This window comes from Buceros rhinoceros, unplaced genomic scaffold (assembly GCF_000710305.1).
Source record: "Buceros rhinoceros silvestris isolate BGI_N320 unplaced genomic scaffold, ASM71030v1 scaffold3531, whole genome shotgun sequence".
NCBI lineage: Eukaryota > Metazoa > Chordata > Aves > Bucerotiformes > Bucerotidae > Buceros > Buceros rhinoceros.
In genome coordinates this window covers 9,633-30,151 of record NW_010395780.1, presented here as the reverse complement: position 1 = coordinate 30,151, position 20,519 = coordinate 9,633, and the positions used below count along the sequence as shown (strand labels likewise).

The 20,519-nt window shown below is 36.6% G+C and overlaps 1 protein-coding gene across 1 annotated transcript; it reads right to left on the bottom strand.

Annotated features, from left to right (window-relative positions):
- Positions 1 to 337: 337 nt before the first annotated feature.
- On the bottom strand, positions 338 to 19,730 carry MTPN (myotrophin). The gene is made up of 4 exons (XM_010145650.1): positions 19,716 to 19,730; positions 14,997 to 15,110; positions 13,738 to 13,821; positions 338 to 1,211 (listed from the first exon to the last, which is right to left on the bottom strand). The coding sequence occupies exons 1-4, from the start codon at positions 19,728 to 19,730 to the stop codon at positions 1,125 to 1,127; spliced, it is 300 nt and encodes a 99-aa protein (XP_010143952.1). The 3' UTR covers positions 338 to 1,124.
- Positions 19,731 to 20,519: the final 789 nt, after the last annotated feature.

Sequence of the window (20,519 nt, the reverse complement as noted above, 5' to 3'; positions counted from 1 at the left end):
GCCTTAATGAAATTTAAGAGGTTTATTTAGCCAACAATGAAACACAACTTGCAAAATATGCACAATTAAAAGTTTGGGGTTTTTTTCCTCCAGTAGTTAGAGCAAGTTAAGACTTCTACTTGTATGTCTTCCTGTTCCCTAACACCTGAACTTAGAAAACTTACATGTATTTTAAAAGTTTACCAGAAAAGTTTAGCAACAATAATTCACCTGGTATCAATGTTTTTAAAAAAATTAATGTTCATTTTCCAAATTTTTCATTTTTGACTTGATTATCTTTGCGTACCAAACAGCCTGTAGCTTTCACACGTGTCTATAAATTTTATGCTGACATGGTGAGTAAAGAAATTCTATCTTATAGTCCTTTTGGAAATAACTGAAGTGACATTTTGAATTCTCTCAAAAACAGTTACTTGAAGTGTCTGTCCTGGACTAGAACAAACACGGAAAAAAGAAACCTCAAATCAAGCATCCAAAAGTACTTGGCAGATGTCCTGGAGTGTAACTCCACCATGCCTCAACTGATCTCTCCTAATTTACTCAAGAGTCAGAAAAACATTAGTGTGACATCCAATCAGTCAATATAAAGAACAGCTCCAATAACTAGTATCAAAAGTCCTCAAAACTGCAATGTAAGCTTTAGGCAGAAGAAGAAAGCTACCCACTGAGAGAGAAGAGATTAAAGCAACCCAGCCACCTACATTACTACACTTCAGATTATGGCAGACACTAATAGCATGAGACTATTGTCTCCTTTACAGTTTGTTTCAGGTACATAGCACATTACTTCCATCTAAAGGAATCTGTTCACAAAAACCTCAGTACTAACCTAGGAGATTTACAGGCCAAAAATTCAAGATCACAGTTTGTTTTCCTTCTTCCATTTGCCATAGAAATAGGAAGAGATTGTGCACTGAAAAGAATTCATAGTGGGACGCTGTTCATAATAGTTTTCAACCCTCTCCAAACAGATTATCTTTGATACAAGCCCCTAACTAGTCTGATTCATAAAGAATTTCCCTCCCCCCCAAGTATTTAGCTGAAGAAGCTGGAAGATGCAAAGAGTGACAGACAGGCAGCAGTGTGAGGCCACAGGAGAGACATTTAAGATATCAGTCCATCCGTCACTGAAGAAGAGTTTTGATTGCCTGGTTGTCAGTGGCTTCAAAGGCAGTTAGTCCATCTGGGCCTTTCACAGTCTTATCAGCACCCTGTAAAGACATTGGGAAAGACTGTTAATTCATAAAGCCAGACTGTATTAGTATGAAGTGCGTCACAACAGCTAGTTACCTTGAATAATTATATTGATTATACACAGCTTTTTGGTGCAGTGCATTGTTTTCATTTAGAAACTGAACAGACAAGATTTATGTACAATGCAGCTAATCTAGGTTTCAAACGTTAGAATTAGGAAAAAAGTCACATAACTTTTGTCACACACAAAGTTGCAAGATCAACAAAGTATGAATTAATCTTGGATAGAAACAGAAAGATTTGTTTGTTTCCGGCAGTTACTCTTACGAATGCAAGAATTGAGCGTTACACACTTCTATGAAATCTATGGTGCAACATTTCACATGCTAAATTAAGACAGGTAACATCTGGAAGAGCTTGTTTACTAAAAAGTCATGCTATTTTCTTTCCATATCATAAAATACTACATCCACCTATGACTGTGTTTCTCTCCCATTTTGAAAAAATCCCTATTGCTACATAGAAAAAAAAGAAACAAAAAACAAAACCACAGAAAATCACTCCAAGTTTAAAATTAATACAGTTTTTGAATGAGCTATGTGTACATCTGAAAGGCAACAGGAGGACAGAGGGTAACAGAAATGCTCCAACCAGACAAACTGCAGAAAAGTAAGCACAAACATAGCCTCAGTGCCAGAATAATGGAAGGAGAGCAAAAGAAGCAAAGAGTGATTAACCACCCATGTTTGTTTTGAGCACTGTGTAGTCATATACATAAAATGGAAACCCCAGACTAAACTGAAAACAGGGTAGTTAAACAGAGGGACAAAACTTAGAGAACACAGGACTGACTCTAGAGATAAGAAAGATGTGTCTGGAAAACAAGATTCCAGAACAACTCTCCTTGAGAAGATATGCAAATCTCACTTTAAAACGTGTATCTGCTCAATCAAATGACAGGAAAAACACTGTGGGTACAGACACACTTTCTCAAGAGCATGTACTGTAGAGGTTTGTCTTTAGTTTATGTATGAACTCTTCACAGAGTAAGTACAAATATTTTCTCAATTACATTACAAGGAAAGAAGTGCACAGATTAAATAGTTACTATTCAGGACACCTAATAGTTTAAGGACATGATAGACCTAGAATTTCCAGAGCTTCTTTACTGATAAAAGATTATTCACCTAAAACCCCACTAAACTTCCATACATCATACCATGTCTGTTCCCAAGACAACTCACAGACCACTAAACTTCCCATTGTAACTGTTTCTAACAGTCTCATACACTGGATCTGATATTACTGTGACTTACTGCCAATACTACTTTTCACAACATAGATTATTTCCCGCTTGGAAACCTCTGCTCTCTTTACCTGTAAATATTCAATCTGCTATTCCAAAAAGACAGTTTCACACTGGTTTCTAAAGCAGCAGTGCCCATCTGGTGGTCTACTGCTTAGATAGCACTCTCAGATTAGAATCCATACGGAAATCAAAAGGGCTTCAAAGCTCTTCTTTGATGTTAATAACAGAAAATCTGAAAGAACTTAGACTTGAAGAAAAATGGAACTATACAGTGACTGACCTGCCAGTATTCATCTTGAATCAGAGTTTAAAGAACTTCAACTTACAATACTCTCCACTAACAAATCAGCATTTAGGGTATAAAAGATAACTGTTAACCACAATAAATTTAAGGTATAAGGAAACCTTTTAGTTTAGACAGAGGACTGCTTTCCACCCTCATGCACAATTGTACTTCAGAAAAGTTACAGACGTGCAAGACTGGAGTTTCTAAAACAGCTTTACTGAATGTAGGGTAAGAGATTCATGGCTACCTAAGGAGGGCACCATTTAATAAGCTCAGTGATAATAAATTAGGAGAACAGCCCCTTACTAGGCAGGGAGATTCCTGCCCGCGTTCTGTAGAACGAGGAGGAAATAAAGTTCAGGTCAAAAGGACTTTAATTTGCAGAAATACAACACTGCCTGGAGGCAAGTTTAATGAAAAGTTCATAAAAGTACAATGACTCCACAGTATTCTCTACTTCCCCAAAGTAAAAAGCTATTAATATTTTATGTTTGTGTTATGTTCTTTTCTTAAAATACACACACAACTATATAAAAAACGCTCTTTATTTGCCAGGGTAAAACAAACAAGAATGTTTGCCCTCTTCAGGCACAAATGTTAAACATGCTCTGAAGGCAGCATGATAGATGCTAGGGTACAATTGCTGTCCAGAAAAAAAAAAAAAAAAGATACGGAGGCAGCAGATAAATGCAATGCAGAGCTGTCACCAAATCCCGTAAAACTGCAACTGGGGACACTTCATGAAGCTGGCAGAAGACTGGTTCGTGCAGCAAGCAGCAAACTTCGAGTGAATTGCCAGATAACGCTAAGGAGGCAGATGTCAGCTTGTTCAAAAAGGATATGGATGAATTAATGGACAACAAATCTATAAACACTTCTTAAAGGGGACAGATGGATATACCTCTAAAATCCCCAATACCACAACTATGAATGAGGGGAATAAGCGAGAAGTGTCTTACTCACAACTCTTCCCAAATGGCATTCCTTCTGCCACTTTCAGAGGAGGAAAAAAAAAAAAAAAGGTGTAATCTTGTCTAACTCAGTATCTTTTTGCAATACACTTCTAGTAGAAAGCAGAGATCAAATTGCATATTTTATAAAAAAAGTAGAAGTATTTTGAAAGCTGAACGAATGGATGAGATTTCTCACATCTTTCACATGAAACCTCATCCTCCATTAGAAGCATTCAAAATGATAATTGCCTATTGTATCATGATATTGGTTCCTCCTACACTACAGTAAAAAAAATTTTTTACGTTGCAAAATCAATTTCTTAAAGAAAACCATGGAACAATCTGGATTTTATATATCTTTCTGCTTTTCAAATAAGTATCAGTTAAATCCACTATCTCCGAAAATAACACAAGCAAACTAAAATACAGCAACCAGTGTTGCTTTGGTCCAGTTTTTAGTATTTATTATTTTGTTATTTTGTTTGTAAAAGGCTGGTACATAACAGGAGCAAAATAAAACCCTGGTATTTTGGAAAACAATTCAGTTCTGACTTTGTCCAAAGCTACCAAAAATTAATTTACTTCTTAAGAGTAGAATCTCTTCCAATATTGTTATTTAACATTAACAGTACTGAAAAGGCAGAAGTGAAAAAAATGAACACAAGATATGGCATTTCTGCTTCACTTTAAGGTCACAACATGCTGCAAATGATTGCTTAAAATTACAAAAGCTTTTTCAATATGCATCAAATTCCTAGAAAAATATTTTAAGATTAATTAAAAGGATTAACTACTGTTAACGTAGTACTATGACAACAACTTTAAGCAGGAAGTTCTTTTTAGACTAAAGCTAATTACTTTCATGTATTAGAGTAAGTCAGAGCAAAACATTTTCAACTGAAACTCCGATGCCAACAGAGTAGTTCTAGGTATCACTCTGCAATCCTCCACAGGTCTGCTCGTCAGGATGTCTGCAGTATGATATTCCACATCTTTTTATAAACTTGAAAGGTATACTAAGAATTCCCAGAACTATTTCTAAGCTATGTACTGTATAAGTAAGGCTTGATAGTCTAAAAAGGAAAGATTATAAAAACAAGCAGATTTGTAGGAATACGCAAAATGCATTATACAAAAGATATGTTTTAAGGATCCAGTATTTTGATCTCTAGCCTGAACAAGAAGTGTTTATTAGAAATGTATGTCCCAGCTCTGACCTAGAGGGTTTATGCTACTTCTGGTAGCCCTAACACCTAAGATTTAACCCATTCTGCTTTAGTAAATTCACCCATTCCTTGTCGAGGGAATTAAAAACCACCTTCACCCATTGAGTGTTTCAGTACTTAAGAGTCTTTCAATTTAAGAATTAATATGATACTGCATTATTATATACTGAAAGAAGTATGTTAATTAAGGTTTTTGGAGGCTGATCTAGCATACGTGTAGTAGCTGTTTGTTAATCTAAACATTAAAATCTTGTGCTCAAATGGAAGGTGAAGTCTTCTTTAATGTACAGAAAAGCTTCCAAGTATAAAATCTCACATTTAGATTTTTTTCCCACTAAAGTATGTTTTACAATTTTATAATGAATTGGTGATTTCAGACCAACAATGTAGCTTTAATCCCTATAGGTTGGGAAGGAGTGACACTACTTGAACATTTTAGACATGCCAACAAAAACTATGCTTTTAATCTTTAAGTTTATGTTACCACATTACCAGTATTTTGGGTTGGATCATACTGGGCAGGCCTGAACCATCAGAGATGATCATAACTGTGCTATGGTGAAAACCATTAAATTAATCCAATTTGTCAAAGTCATGAGAGTAATTGATTATGGCTGATCACTATGATTAGCACAACTGCAGATCTTGAAAATAAATCATCCGTAATCTCAACTTCTGAAGTTTTCAAACTGCATCTAAGTTTCTTCTGTAAGTAATAAATTAAACTGAGTATTGACGATTCCAAAATTAAAACATCCAAACAAGGCATCGCTAAGTCCTCAGTGAAATGTTAACTAGAAGAAAGCGTGTAATGGAGGCCTTTTGGAGAAACTACCTTCGGAACAGTATATTATATCTACGCTTAAGTTATATTAGGTGTTTATCAGTAACCCTTTGTATGTACTGTAATTATAGAGAGCAAAGTAATATAACTATTTCACTTTGTTTTAAATAATGCAAGTTGTTTTATTGATGCAAAATAACTGTATGTTGGTATATCTTATTTTCATATTGAAAGAAATGTCTAAACTCGAATACCAAAACAAATAATACGTGAAGCTACAGTTCAAAGTATCTTAGTCATAAAAACATAATTAAACACAATGTTTTTGCTATGCTTCATGAATAGAAAAAAATGAAATAAAAGCAAAATTTGTGGGTTAAACCTATGAAACCATTACAACAGCTGAAAACTTGGGAAAAAAACCCCAAACCTAAAACACTGTCAACAACTTCAATAGTGAACAAATGATTTACTAGAGTAAAAGCAGCATTATAGAGCTGTCTGATTTCTGAAGCTGCAAAATTACCGTTTAAGCTTGCTGGAGTACTCATTTGCAACCACTACTGAATATTTAAATCCCATTTCAAGTACTTCCTGTAAAACCCACTAGTAAATTCCATCGGGTAATTCTTCTACACAATACTTAATTCACCATTTCTGCTGAATGTACTTTCCAAACTCAAACCAAATATTACGAGGATGACCCACCTTTCACAGAAGACCACACTTTAAATGCCTGCAAGGGTTCTAAGAAGAAACTTAGAGCTAAATCACTTGGTTAAAGGAGCTCTTAATACCCTGCCAGAGACAGCAATTTGAAAAGCTAGACTAAGTGTTATAACACACATAAGATTAAGGAAGGAGCTCTCCTGGAGTTTTCATATCACTTCAGTTTTAATACATAGCCATAGGCTACAGGATCACTAGTTAGTTTAGAAAAATGTTAACTACATCATTATTTGGAGCCATGGAGCCATAGCTGACTCAAAACAGAATTTAAAGCATTCTTAGGGGGGATAGTGGGAGCAGAGGGGCAGGAAATAAGACCTATGAAATCTAAAAACCTATCCAGAAGTAATCAGTTACAGTTCCTTGAAACTGCACAAGAGAGGTAGCAGCATATTAAACTCTGTTTTTGGCAGGCATAACATTCTAGACTTTCTTACTTCTACCAGTGAAATCTCTTCACACTGAGCATGCAGCTACAGCTCCTTTTTTAAGCATCTATTTCACTTCTCACCTTCTTAAAGTCTCATCCCACCTACATTTATAGCCAAATGTTACTTTCCATACCAAGGTCAAAATCATTGTTATTGACTCAAATTTGTACCTTGCCCAGCCTATTTCTTCATAAAGATTTTTAGTATTTTTATTTTCACTGCTAAAATGAGACATTTAGCCTTCATTAATTTTTTTTCTTAGAAAAGAAGTTGTAAAGATGCCTCGGTTCTTCAGAAATAACAACACCCCAGCTACCTGCTGTCAAATGACAATAGCTGGTGTTTCTTTAGTTTATCAAAACTGATAAACATCAAACCAGGCTTTTGAAATGATGATGACAAACTCACTTCAAGGACTACAGGGAAAATATTTTTGCAAGAATAAACATGAAGTATGGTAACAGAGAGAAAGAGATCACTTGTGCCTTTGCAACTAATAGTATAAGGTCAGTGTGGGTATAAGGGACACTGCAGGGTTAGCTAAAGGGACTTAGCTCCATCCATCCCATCTTTGCATGTCTGCTATTCTCAAATTTCATCTGAAATTCATCTACTCCCTACAAAAAGAGGGTCACAACAGACATATCTGAGCAACCATTTAGCACATGGGAACAAGCAAACACCATCTGCCATTTACAAAGGACAACACAGATATAAGCAGAAAAACAGAGAAACTGGCTTCTAGCCTACATGTACAAAAACTGTAATCAAACCCATGAGATGACTGTCTGGAACAGGTAGGTCACACCGCAAGAGCACTTAAAAAATTCCCAAGGCAACAGTTGAAGTAAAACTGAAGTTACCTCAGTTCTGTTTCTTGATTTGGCACCAGCATTTCCATATACTAATACAAGGAACTAAATCCACAATGGAACTTTAATCTGGAGGCTTCCATGGGCAGGAAACTAATTACAGAAATTAACTTGCAATAGGCAAAAATGAACAATAGGTAAATACCAGGCCTATTGCAATGAGGCAGTAGGGATATGCAGGTAAGAATATTAGAGGACTGAACAGAATCACATGTTCTGCAGGCAACTAACCTTTGCATTGGCTTAGCTCTAACACGGGACTGCAGCCTTATGTTGGTAGACAACATGCTCATGTCCTGCACTGAATGGACAGTATGGCAAGAAACACTGTGTACAAGCAGTCCTTCACTCTCACATAATTTTAGCTGTTGCAGAACACTATAAATTAAACTTCTGAAGAAAACTCAAGTATCTGGCTGGGCAGATTTAAACGTGACTGCACATTGGCTGAATGTTACAGAGCATCCAGTGGCATTGACTGCCCTTACCAATCTTGACAAGGCTACTGACCAGGTTGTTTTTTGTTAAGACTTGCTAGATTCCTCACCCATTACCAAATGCTGCCATAAAAAAAAAAATTAGGGGACTTGTGATAGAGAGTCCTTACACCACTGTATGCTTCATCTTGTCAAACTGCAGCCTAAAAAACTGCTTTAAATTTGGAATATTTCAAATTGTCAAAGTGCCATGGTTTGAACACAGTTGGCATCTAAGCACCATGCAGCTGCTTGCCCATCCTTCCTCACACCGGTGAGGAATAAAAAAAAAAAAGGTAAAAGTAAAGCCATGAGGGTTAAGAGTTTACTTAAACAAAACAAAGAGAGAGGAAACAACAGCAGTAACAATAATCAGTGAGCAGTATACAATGCACTGCTACTGCACCCCTCCCATGTACTGGGTATTACACTAGTATGGTATCGAATATCCCATTGGCTGGTTCAGTCTGGCTATCCTAGCTGAGGAAATTAACTCTACCCTAACCAAACCCAGGACACTAAGGAAGGGCCACCTATACATCACATATCACACCCTTCCACTTTAATTCTTCAGAAAGCAGCATGATATATTATATCTCCCTACTACACTATTATGAATGCCCCAAAGTTATTCAGATTAAGGTTGTTAGTAAAATCTTTTGGATTTTCAGAAAGGAACTTTTCAAATATAATTTTATATGCATTCAAGGCCCTCAGACCCACAAGATTTAGATAGAGGGAATGCAACCCAACACAACTCTCACAGCAACAGTAATTTTGTTCAGAAGCTGACCAAACCTAGACACAGGTAATGCTTCCATAACGGTGGTAATATTACAACCTGACAAACAATGTACAGTTCTATTATAGAGATCTGACCACTGGCATGATAGAAAGTTGAACATCTTAAGGAATGGTAGACACTGACTTTGGCTCATGGAAGGCCTTTGAGAACAAGTCAGCCATCTACTACCACACCAGCATTCTTAAAAACAACTTGAAGGTAACCTCTTGGGGTCCCTTCCAGGCTTTCGAAAAAAAAAATCTGCATGTTAGATGTCGTCTAACCTGGTTTATCTATACTTTTCCCTCAACATATTCCTACAAATACTGCACAATAAAGTCAGTAATTCTGCTTGTCCAAGGTATCACCCTGCTATGATACTGTCAAACCAGACCAGGAGCTCTTGAGAATTTGAAATATCTGTCTTCCTCCACTGCCTTCACATAAAATTGCATATGGAGACAGCCTGCTTCCTCAGAAGCTGCAAAACCATTTGATTCTGACATGCTGCTAACCCCAGTGAACAAGAACTGGTCATCTGGTTGGGGCTATAGCAAGAATGGCTGGGAACACTAACTGGAAGTTAGAACTGGCTTTCTACTGCTTATCAGAAGACATCTAAAGAACAAAGAGCAAGTAGCTCAGGATTAAGAGCAATACCTCTAGTTTTGTTCGTCCTGTAGTCACTCCAAACGTAGTTTAACAGTTAAATTTCCATAAGAAAGGAAAATACAGTTAGTGTTACCTGTGTGTCCAATAAATGCCTATAATTAGCATTAAGTCTTGCTCTAATGTAAGAAAAAAATCCAAATGGACTCACCAGATTTATAATTAATAATTGAGCTTCTGAAGGGAAAAGGAGCATCTCACCTCCAAGATCTTGTCTTTACAGTGCCTATTCTGAACTCTTCTGAGCCGAAGGGTGATAGGGAACAGAAATAGAACTATTTCAAGTCATCCTAGCACCCTATGAAAACCTTGGAAGTTTTCTTCCAACTTAACAGTAAAAGAGCAATGTATATGAAAGACAAAGTTTGACACATCACATCCAGTGGATCAGCCAGATTTCAATAGATTATTAAAAGCTTTTATAGCTCAGATCATAACAACATGCCTAAAAAAAAATCTTAAACCTCAACACTTTCTTCTTATGTCCTTAAATATTCCTACACCTTTAAAACACAGATCTCTGCAAATCACCACAGGTGCTCAAATGCATCCAAAGAAGAGCAACAAAGCTGGTGAAGGGTCTAGAGACCAAGTCTTAAAGGAGCAGCTGAAAGAACTGCGGTTGTTTAGTTTGGAGAAAAGGAGGCTCAGGGGAGACCTCATCACTCTCTACCTGAAAGGAGGTTGTAGTGAGGTGGTGTTGGTGTCTTTACTGAGGTAACAAGTGATAGCACAACAGGAAATGGCCTCAAGTTGTGCCAGGGGAGGTTAAGGTTGGATACTAGGAAAAGTTTATTCACTGGAAGGGTTGTCAAGCACTGGGATGAGCTGTCCAGGGAAATGGTTGACTCACCAAACCTGGAAGTTTTTAAGATGTGTAGACATGGCCCTTACAGACATGGTTTAGTGGTGGACTCAGCAGTGTTAGATTTACAGTTGGACTCAATGATCTTAAGGGGCTTTTCCAATCTAAATAATTCTATCAGTTCAGCTGTATATGGACTGTCAGTGATTTCCAGATAAACCACCAGCCTTTGCTATTCCTAAAAGTCATTTGTATTTTAGACACAGCATCATCTCAGAACTCAACTTCCATGTGTGACAAGCATTAGCTAAGAAGCCCAAACCAGTCCTGTCTGAGGAATAACAATAGTAACAAACTGTGCTTCATCACAGGAAACCCTTGTTGAAAGTTAGTTGAAATTCTGTAAAACAAATTGCTGCTTTTTAAGGGACAACAGTTGGTGTAATAACTTCAACTATGAGTATCACCTACAGAAAATTCTAATAGTTACGTGACGTGTACACTAAAAACTTTTGTAGAGACTGAACTGCTAAGAGCCAGTTCCCCAGTACTTCTCAGGCCAAGCTCTTATGAGTTCAAAACTGTTTCTAACCTAATCTCAGAAGAAGCTTGGCTGTGGTTCACTGTGTGACTGCATGATCTCCAGTATCAAAACCAGAAAGCACAGGTTTGCAGCAGCCCAGGCTATTTCAGCTTAAGATCAAGTGTCTACTCTAATTATTCTGGTCAGTTTAAGAGCTCAGAATCTTGATTCAATGTCTCTACTATTTATACATATTTATTATCCTCTCAAAATGAATTATGCTCTAATACTTTTATTGCTTTCAGTGGAAGATTGTTTAAAGAACGCTCTGTGGTCACATTACACAAAAAATAATCAGCTTACTTGAATAGATTTTCGAGAATAACAGAAAGTATACAAAAAACTTAGAGGTCACCTTGACTATGCTAACCTTCTTCATACTAGGTACTTTTATTAAGGTACATTTTTTGCATTTTATGTTCTATTAATGTGTGACATTTCTTGGAACACCCCTCCTCCTCTCAATAGCTCAAAAGTCTCACATTAAAGGTTTATGAACATCCCCACAATTCATATGCTACAGAAGGCAGAACAGAATGTTAGTTTAATTCAATTTCCAAATCAACAACTTCACCCAACATAAGATTATTTATATTAAATCTAATCTTAGCAGATAAAGAGGAACACTCTTATTCCTTACATAATTTTAATTTGATCAAACTGATAATTTCAAAAAATTTCTTGTACGCCAACAGACTAAGAAGAAATGCATCACTGTTCATTAGCTCTCAAAACTTGTGGACGTACAAAAAAATTCTTTTTTCCTGTTTAAAACTATGTTAAGGAGGTTATTAATTTCTAGTCTGAGGGCATAAGGGATATTCTATGACAGAGGCCACGTATCTCTGCAAGAGATCAACTAACACAGTAAAAGTAGGTACATGTAAAATAATAAGCTTCTCAGCAGTAAATGGCAGTATAGTATTTACAAAAGCAACAATGAATAGCTTTGAAGAAAAATCTTAAATTTATTGATCCAGCATTTGCTGATCCCCTATTTACATACAGTAACACTAGTTCGTCCTGCATTTGCAGTAACAATAAAATACATCCTACTCCAAAGGAAGTAGGAAGAACACCAAAAAAAAAATCAAAAAGTCAGTCATTTTTAAGAAATTCCCAGGTACCTGAGAAATCACACTACGTTACAAACAAGATGGTATGACAGATGTTCAAGCAAGGGTCATAGGATAACTGTATTAAGAGAAAGTACAATTTTTTTATCTAAGATCTGCCTCAAACAGAGTTGATGAACGAAGTTCCACTTCATAAATATTTCACCAGCAAGCCCATGTGAATGGAAGCAAACAAACACGGTACAGCATTTAGCTCTGCATGAAGAAATCAAAGAATATAAGCTTTCCCTAACTACCTGTAACTGTCCATAATCACATAACATTTTTTTAACTTCATCTCCTAGGTCATGTTCACTTTTTAACAACATTCTGTACATCTTTGTAAGATTGGCTCATCTTTATGACTGTTGAACTTAACCAATACCATTAAATTTTTACCAAGTATAGAGATCAATACCTTCTCGCAAGCCAAGTGAAAAATAGCTGGTTCAGGAAGGATCTTAATGCCCTCAATGACAGAAATTACAATGAATGCACAACCCTTACTAGTTGCCAGACAATTCATCTGTGAACTCAAGTTTTAAGGCATCTTATTATTTGAGCTATTTAGAACATAAACCACTTCAAAACAAAAAAATACAACGTGGGATAAAGGATAGATTTTTTTTGTAACATGTATGTAACGATATTAAATAAAGAATCGGTCCTCACAACAAATTTAGCAAGTTGGATGCACCATTTCAATCCTAAATGAACAGTCACAGAAACGCTTAACATTAGACAGGATCAAAGAAATCAAGTGAATTTCATGCAGGATTTAGAGCAGTAACAGAAAACTTTACCTTGCAAGTGGCGTATAAAATCATTACGCAGCAAAAAATCTTTTGGCCATGATTTAACTGGGTTCACGTACTGAAATCGCACTGCTAACCTCCTCTTCAAATAAGTGAGGTGTAACAAGAAAGAGCTCATACGAATGGAGACAAAACAATGCTTGAACTAACTACTACTATGTAAAATGGATCACCTTTCTAATAGGAATCAAAGGGAGAACACAAACAGATTAAGCTTATTCTCACCAGGACAAAAATTTAAAAGCACCAAAACAGAGAAAGCTTGTCCTCTTACTTTTACTTCCCCTCTCTCTGCCAGACCAGATGGGTTTTCAGTCTTCTGGCAAAAGCAGAGGGAAACCACACCTCTGAGCAACCTCACAGTGGAGATTCCATCACGTGAAACACTTCAGCCAATTGCCAAAGATAAATCCTATTCCTCCCTGTTTGCTGAAGGAATGCATTTTTTTTTTTCTTGCCTGATTTGCTGTTAATTGCTCTCTAGCTAGAACTCACTAATTAACTACACTATCGCTACACTGCTAAAGCCCTGGAATTTTCTCCTTCAAATGTCTTCTCCATAATCTGAGTGTCCCCTCTGGTCTAGCAACATAAACAGAATTTGTTTGATGTTTTGAACTTATTCCGAGCATCATAATTTTGTTGAAAAAAGTCATAGTAATACACTTTGCTAATGGATAACTTGTTCTAAACAATTGTATCTCACCTTTGACAGAAGCAATTTCACACAGGAAACATGGCCCTCATAGACTGCTGACAGGAGTGGTGTGATATTATGTTTGTCTGGAGCCTGTAAATTAAGACACAGTTATTTGAAGTACAATTTCACACAGCATTAAAAGATTTATTTCATTTTTTAATTTTGTTTTGTCAACAGCAGAGCTAAGGAAAGGATTTAAGAATATTATCCAGAAATGCATTCCCTCAGAATTTTTCACTCTCCTTTTTAAAATGTAAAGTCTTCATTTAAAAAAGTCAGGTAACTGCAAGATATTGTTTCCGTAAGATTTCTAGCTATCCCAAAGTCTATTTTTTTTTTTTTAGCCAATGATAGAAACTGAGGGGCTTTAAAATTTTGCCCAATTTAAAACCACTACTCCTAATTCTCCCATTTCCCAGCCAGTGTAACTTCAGAAACCAGTTTTGGCTGAAACATTGTTTGGGTTGTCTTCTCCTCTCTAAACTGTAGTCCTGGGAAGAGTAAGAAATGGAGCAACTGAAATGATTTTATTTTCCCCCCCTTCCTCTGTTTTTATCTCCTTTCCAGTTAGGAGTGCTCCTGAGGAAGGGAGAATCTTTCCAGACACCAAGGAAAACGTCCAAGCCATTTTGTTACGGACTAAAAGGTAAGGTGTCTTATACTTTAACTTTCAGACAAGTATTCTAAAGCACAGCATTTGGGGTGTATGGTTAAAATATTTAAAACTTCACCTCATGGAGAACTACACTATTTTGAAGTGCCGATACAGGCCAGCTGAGTACTTTCACAACAAAAAGCCATGCATGTCAAGCTACAGCAAAACGACTAAGTTTCTATCAGGAAAAATGTCTCTAAAAAACCAGACAAGCACACCACTCTAAGCAGATTTGATCCTCTCCCGGCCAGGGTTGCATTGCGCTAACTTCTGAAGTCCCTTCCAACAAGTGTAAAATGTATTTCACGCAAATTTTACTTAGACATGATTACTGGATTTTTCTAATCACGGTCAAATTAAATTTTAACTTTTGATAGCTAGAAGCAACTTCTCCTAGTGTGTTCAAAAACAATAAAAACATTCAATAAATGTACTTTTAAGCTCCTAACCTCTAGAAGATCTCAAATATGTCTAAATGCATCAAATTTTTTAGCTGGATCTAAGTCTTTCAGTAACTATTTACGCACTTATACCAATCCCTGATGTGTGGGTAGGGGGGTGGGTGAAGATCTTAACATCGTAACATCTGTTTGCAAACTGATGTACATACATTAATATCAGCTCCTTTCAATAGCAGAAATTCCAGAATCTCAAGTTGTCCACAGTCTGCTGCATAGTGAAGAGGTTTCCTCCCACCTTCAAGTGTCCGGTTGACATCTTCACCCTTCAATGTAAACACAATCTAATAAGCAAAATTTCAGAGCAAACACACCAAGACAACCTTGAAAAAACCAACACCTGAAAATATGCTGAAGAATGTTCCATCCCAATATTTAAGTCATTGCCCAAGAAAAACAAAACTTAAGTTGCTTGATTTCCTTTCCCTCATTTATGCATTTAGGACTAAGACAACCTTGGTCATTCCTTCCACACCGCATCTCAAGTGCACTAGGTAACTCATATGATTTTAAAAAAATCATTAGAGATTGTAAAAAATGTTCACATTGGCTTGTTTTGCTTTTCCTTCCCCCCAGCTAGGATTCTAGTCATCTGGCTACGTTATTTTACGTGTTTCTACACAGTGAAGTTTTGCACACTGGGAAACCAGATGCATAGAAATAAGTCAGCATCATAACTAGTAGCAAGTGAGTACTGACTATCCATAATTTAAAACCAAATTATAAAACTGTTCATTTTATTTCATAAATAGCTCCTGACAATTCTACATGGCACAAAACAATCTGAAGGCATTCAACCAAATCAGGACACAGGAAGTTGTATTCTAATGCCACTCATACTAGTGGATTGAGACATCTCTTAAGGCGTAAACAAAATTTAATTTAGTGAGTGCCTAATCAGCTTTGTTTCTTCACCTTGGGTTGTGCAACTAAGGATAAACTGATTTGCTGCACTTCAGTAATGATGAGAAGTTACTGGAAACCAAATACTGACAAGCTATGTGGTAAGTGACACCTTGTTCGTATATACAAGTCATGCTAGTATTTTAGGGAGTAGCTAAATTTAGTGTCATACTTCAAGCCCTGCATCTCCTCAGAAAAACAATCAAAAGAATTTTAGCTGCAGCACCAATTCATGCTTCTCTACTGAGCACTGACCCTCTTCAGTTCCCTCACTCCTGTTCCAAATCTCTAGAAAAATCACAGAATAGCAGGGTTGACATATGTCTTCCAGACATTACCTCCCTTCTAAGAATGGAAGGGAAGACTGTCAGATGGAAATATTATTCTGCATTTGATGTTCTATATTATCTATCGGAGTTTTATACCACTGGCTAAATAACAAGATGACCTCAGAATTCTCCTCTCCTATCAACAGGATATTCAATTCTTCACATAATATACCTTTCGGAAAGTTAAAGCAACAAACAGTGTTTCACTTCAAGCGTTTAACTAGAACACTGTATATTCTGTGGTTTCAGAGGTGAGAACCTGGTTCTCACTCTATTGAAGGTTCTGGATTCTAAATAGCATGAAGTAGCAGCAAGTAGTACAATGGAAAAGAACACTGCAACTACCATTACTGACCTTGAAATACAGCTATGGCTTTCAAAGCATATCAGACATCAGGAAAAATATAGTTTCACTTCAATCTATGATTTTCAGAACTGCAACAAATTGTACTTGTAAACAACACCCACCATGGCTTTAGCTATGTAGACTATCAACAGTGTACAATAGTTCATAACATAAAATTCCAGTGTGACTAACTAAAGGTCTAACTCTTTTTTTACCAGTAAAGTTGTGGCAGATAGTCTTGTTATGCAACTTCTCTTTTGCTGAGTTTCAGTACAAAATGTTGGAGATGTTAACTGTGTTCCAATTAAAAAAAATCATCCCATTCACAGCACACAAATAGCCACACTGGTATGAAAAGCTTATAAAAAAAGAGCATATACTTAGCTTATCTAAAAAGTTAAGCTCTACCAACCATCTTATTTGCACCTCGCCACTTCCTATCAATTTTAAAGCAGCTGGCATTTAAATAACACACGATGTCTGCAGATACATTTATACATCCTAATCCTTAATGTCGGAAGCCAACTGTGTAAAAGCCAGGCAATCATTATCCCAAAACAGGCTCTAAAACCACCTGTAATGTCTGATGCATGCTAAGACATGGTAAGTAACAGTGTAAGGGAGAAGCACAAACAAACTAAATCTTGGGACAACACACAGAAAAGCTACAAAGTTCACACTCAAAAAAAAAAAAAGAATTATCATGACTTAAGATTAGGACAGTCTAGCAAAGCTCACCCTTCCTTAAGCTTATAAGTATTTTTTGGCTCATTGGCTTACACTATAGGATTGTTCTTTTCTTTTTAAAGAATACACCACAGGTCCCTCTGTTTTCTCCTGAGCTGGTTGTAGAATAAATTCCTGCTAGACAATACACTTTCGCAATGAAAAAAACACCACCCAAACACTGCTTTCCTAGGTTTCGCTTAAAGAAGATGGAAGCTTGTTTATAGAAAAGCGCCTAGGAAAAAGCATGCAAAAGTGTCCCGAACACAGATTATGTGGATTTGAATACTAGCCCTGAGAAAATACATCAGTAGCATTCAGAGTCAAGCATCATAATGTTTTAGTCTGAATTAACAGAACTAAGATATCTTATAAGTTACGAAAATTAAAAAAGTAAGTACTCCCAGATTCTGCAATAAACAAACATCCAGTTGTTTCATGGGTGTGAAAAGCCACTGTAAAACAGACCACTGCATATTATAAAACTCCATTTGGCCTTTCCTACTCACAGTCCAAGACACATAGAAGTAGGAATGGAAGACAAATCAATCCATTTCATATACAGGGATCAAACTGTGGCAGAAGCACCTGCTTTAAATGCAGAGTCTAATACACATACAGTAGATGACTTACAGTACCCTTCATAAATAAATTTCTTTATGGCCTTTAGATCTCTTAGTTGCATTGCCTGGGGCATCTCCCCAAGGAAGATTGTTGGGTTTTTTTTACTGATAGGAATGCACAATCAAAAAGGCTCCATTGGTATCCATGGAAACAATGAATGAATTGTTTTTCAGTGGGAGTTTCATGCTGTAAGACTAAACAGTTTGGATGGAAATCTTATAGATCAACTAAAAAACCCCTAAGCCTTATCCCCACACACAAATTATTCTGATTAAAGACTGTTATAAAACTCACACGTATATCCTTATAGTTCTGCTTTTACAAATAAGTAGTGCCTTTAGACATTAAAAATATTGACTTTGTATCTTTAATTGAAATTCTATTAAAAGTTTTGAACTTTATCTATACCAGCTCCAAGTTTCATATAAAATCACCTATAAAATGGGAAAAATCATAAAACTTCTTGAACCCTTATGATCCAAACAGGTAGTACACTAGTGCCAAAGACTGCAGTAACCACGGCTGCAGCAATAAGCTTTTTATTTGGCTAGAGAGTGATGTGAACACATCTAACATCCTAGATAAATTTGACAAAGATTATCTAAACAAGCTGCTGTTCTCCTTTAAGCTTAGGATGTAAAACCCTGCGGGTGCTGTTTGTTGACTTCACTGGATGAGCACTCCAAGTTTGATTCTCTTGCTCTTCCACTGGAAGTATTCTGTACAGCAAAGCCAGAGACAGATGTTGACTTAACATGAGCAGCTGGGTTCTCAGTTTTTTCACAGAGTGGCCAGTCATAAGAGACAACATTTTGTACAGGACACACATCTCTATAGGTGACATCTAAAAAGCAATTGACTATATGCACTAGAGAATTCAGGGATTCACATTAGCAAAGGAGCTATATATATTGTAGCTATAGCAACAAGCTCTAAATGCCAATTTTCATTCTCACATGATGAAAGAAAATCTAAGGTCAAGATTTAAGCCCCCTCTCATAAATAAGACAGCTCTGGTGAAGGTGAGGCTAATTATGTCAATAGAATAAGACAAAGCTGTCTCTCCAGTCCTGTAACAGGCTGAGGCAGTAACAAGCACAGGAAGTAAAGATTCAAAGAAGAGAGTTAGCTGTATATGTAAGGTTTTATGAAATTAATGTGGATTTGAATAATATTGGCTAAAGACATGATACTGTATGTTATGAACTCAGGTATCAGCAATCTTATCAGGTGACAATTCTTATTACTGACCTCTGAGACAATAAAGTAAGCAATATTTCAGTATAGGCTGAAACAAAGACTGTACTAAATAGCTGCTAAAGGTTTGCTTTAAAAAAATCATACTCTGCATAGGCATATAGTCAGAACCCGCATGAACTGCCAAAGATGATCATGATACTTCCTTTACACAGGAACAGAATCTTACGTATACGGTACTTTTATAAGACTTTATATAGGAGATTTATTGGATTTCTGCCACATTCTAGAGTCTAACAGAACAGCAACAAGTTTAATAGTTAAGGGCACTTTGAACAAGACATGATTAAGCCAGAATCAAAAATCGTATCAACTTCAAAATAGAACATACCTTCAAAGGCCACACCTCTCACGAAAGCAGATTATTTTAACTTTCTAGAGTAGACCTACAAATTCCCTAACAATTGTGCAAATTTGCCCTTGCAAAAGGAAAGACACCATTACCTCTGTAACGACCCTCTAGCATACATTGAGTTCACTTAGCCAGACATTTAATGTTAAGTCTGGCACAAACCACATCAGTAAAGTTTTTCTTTGCAGATCAAAGACCTGGGACACCAGCTATGCAATATCATTAAATACCAGTTCAACACCGAAACATCAGAACCAGCAGTTAGCAGGTATCTGCTTTAATCCCCTCTATTAAAATCAGGTAAAGAAAATTCTCTCTGTCAATCTCCAATTACTAAACAAGACAGCATGAAACAGGATTTTTATAACACTTTGATTTATGTCCTACTTAGAAAAGCCACGTACATAGATAACAGCAGAATATTCTATTAGAAGGACTTTTAAGTATCAGCTTCAGCTGAAAGTTGGCTATCAACTTTTCTCTGAAGGACAGGAAAACAAAAACTTGAAACTCAGTTCTAAATACTTTCAAGGACTTTCTCTGCTTTTTAAATACCTAATAGAAGGGCTCCTTATAGCATCCTCTGAATGGAACTATCACCTGCTTTCTTAATGGAATAATTCAATCTGTACTAACTATCTGGTCTAACTAATTTAAGTGAGCACTGTCAAAATTACATTACTCCTGAACTTAATTTTTCCACTACCCTCTATCTTGCATATTTTCCTTGCTCTACCTTTTCTTGACAATATATCTACACAAAACCCCTGGCTGTATCTCATCTCCTTTTCCAGTTTAACTTGAGTCATGCTTTGGCTTTTATAGTTCCATCCCTGCACACTCTGGGAAATCACTTACGTGACTCCTGCGTACCCAACCCCATTCCACTTTTCATGCTTCTCCTCTTTGTACTTGAGCTCAGACAGGAGCTCCCTGACAGCCAAGCTGACCTCCTGTCACACCTGCTGGATGTCCCAGAGTAATCTGGAAGGATCTGCACTTTAACAGCTGCCTTCATTAAGTTCTGCCATATTTAATGCCTTATTCTTTTGCAACCCTAGTTAAAAGAATGAATCAGATTTCACTGACTTTGTCCCTAACATAAATTACAAGTTCTAGAGTTTGTTAGTATCCAGGC

What these genes read in the sequence shown, in the direction of transcription:
- MTPN (XM_010145650.1), bottom strand. An exon ending in TGAAAGGAGCTGATATTAAT is followed by an intron (nt 13,822 to 14,996) that starts GTATGTACATCA and finishes CTTAATTTACAG; the next exon opens with GCTCCAGACAAACATAATAT. An exon ending in TGAAATTGCTTCTGTCAAAG is followed by an intron (nt 1,212 to 13,737) that starts GTGAGATACAAT and finishes ATGTCTTTACAG; the next exon opens with GGTGCTGATAAGACTGTGAA.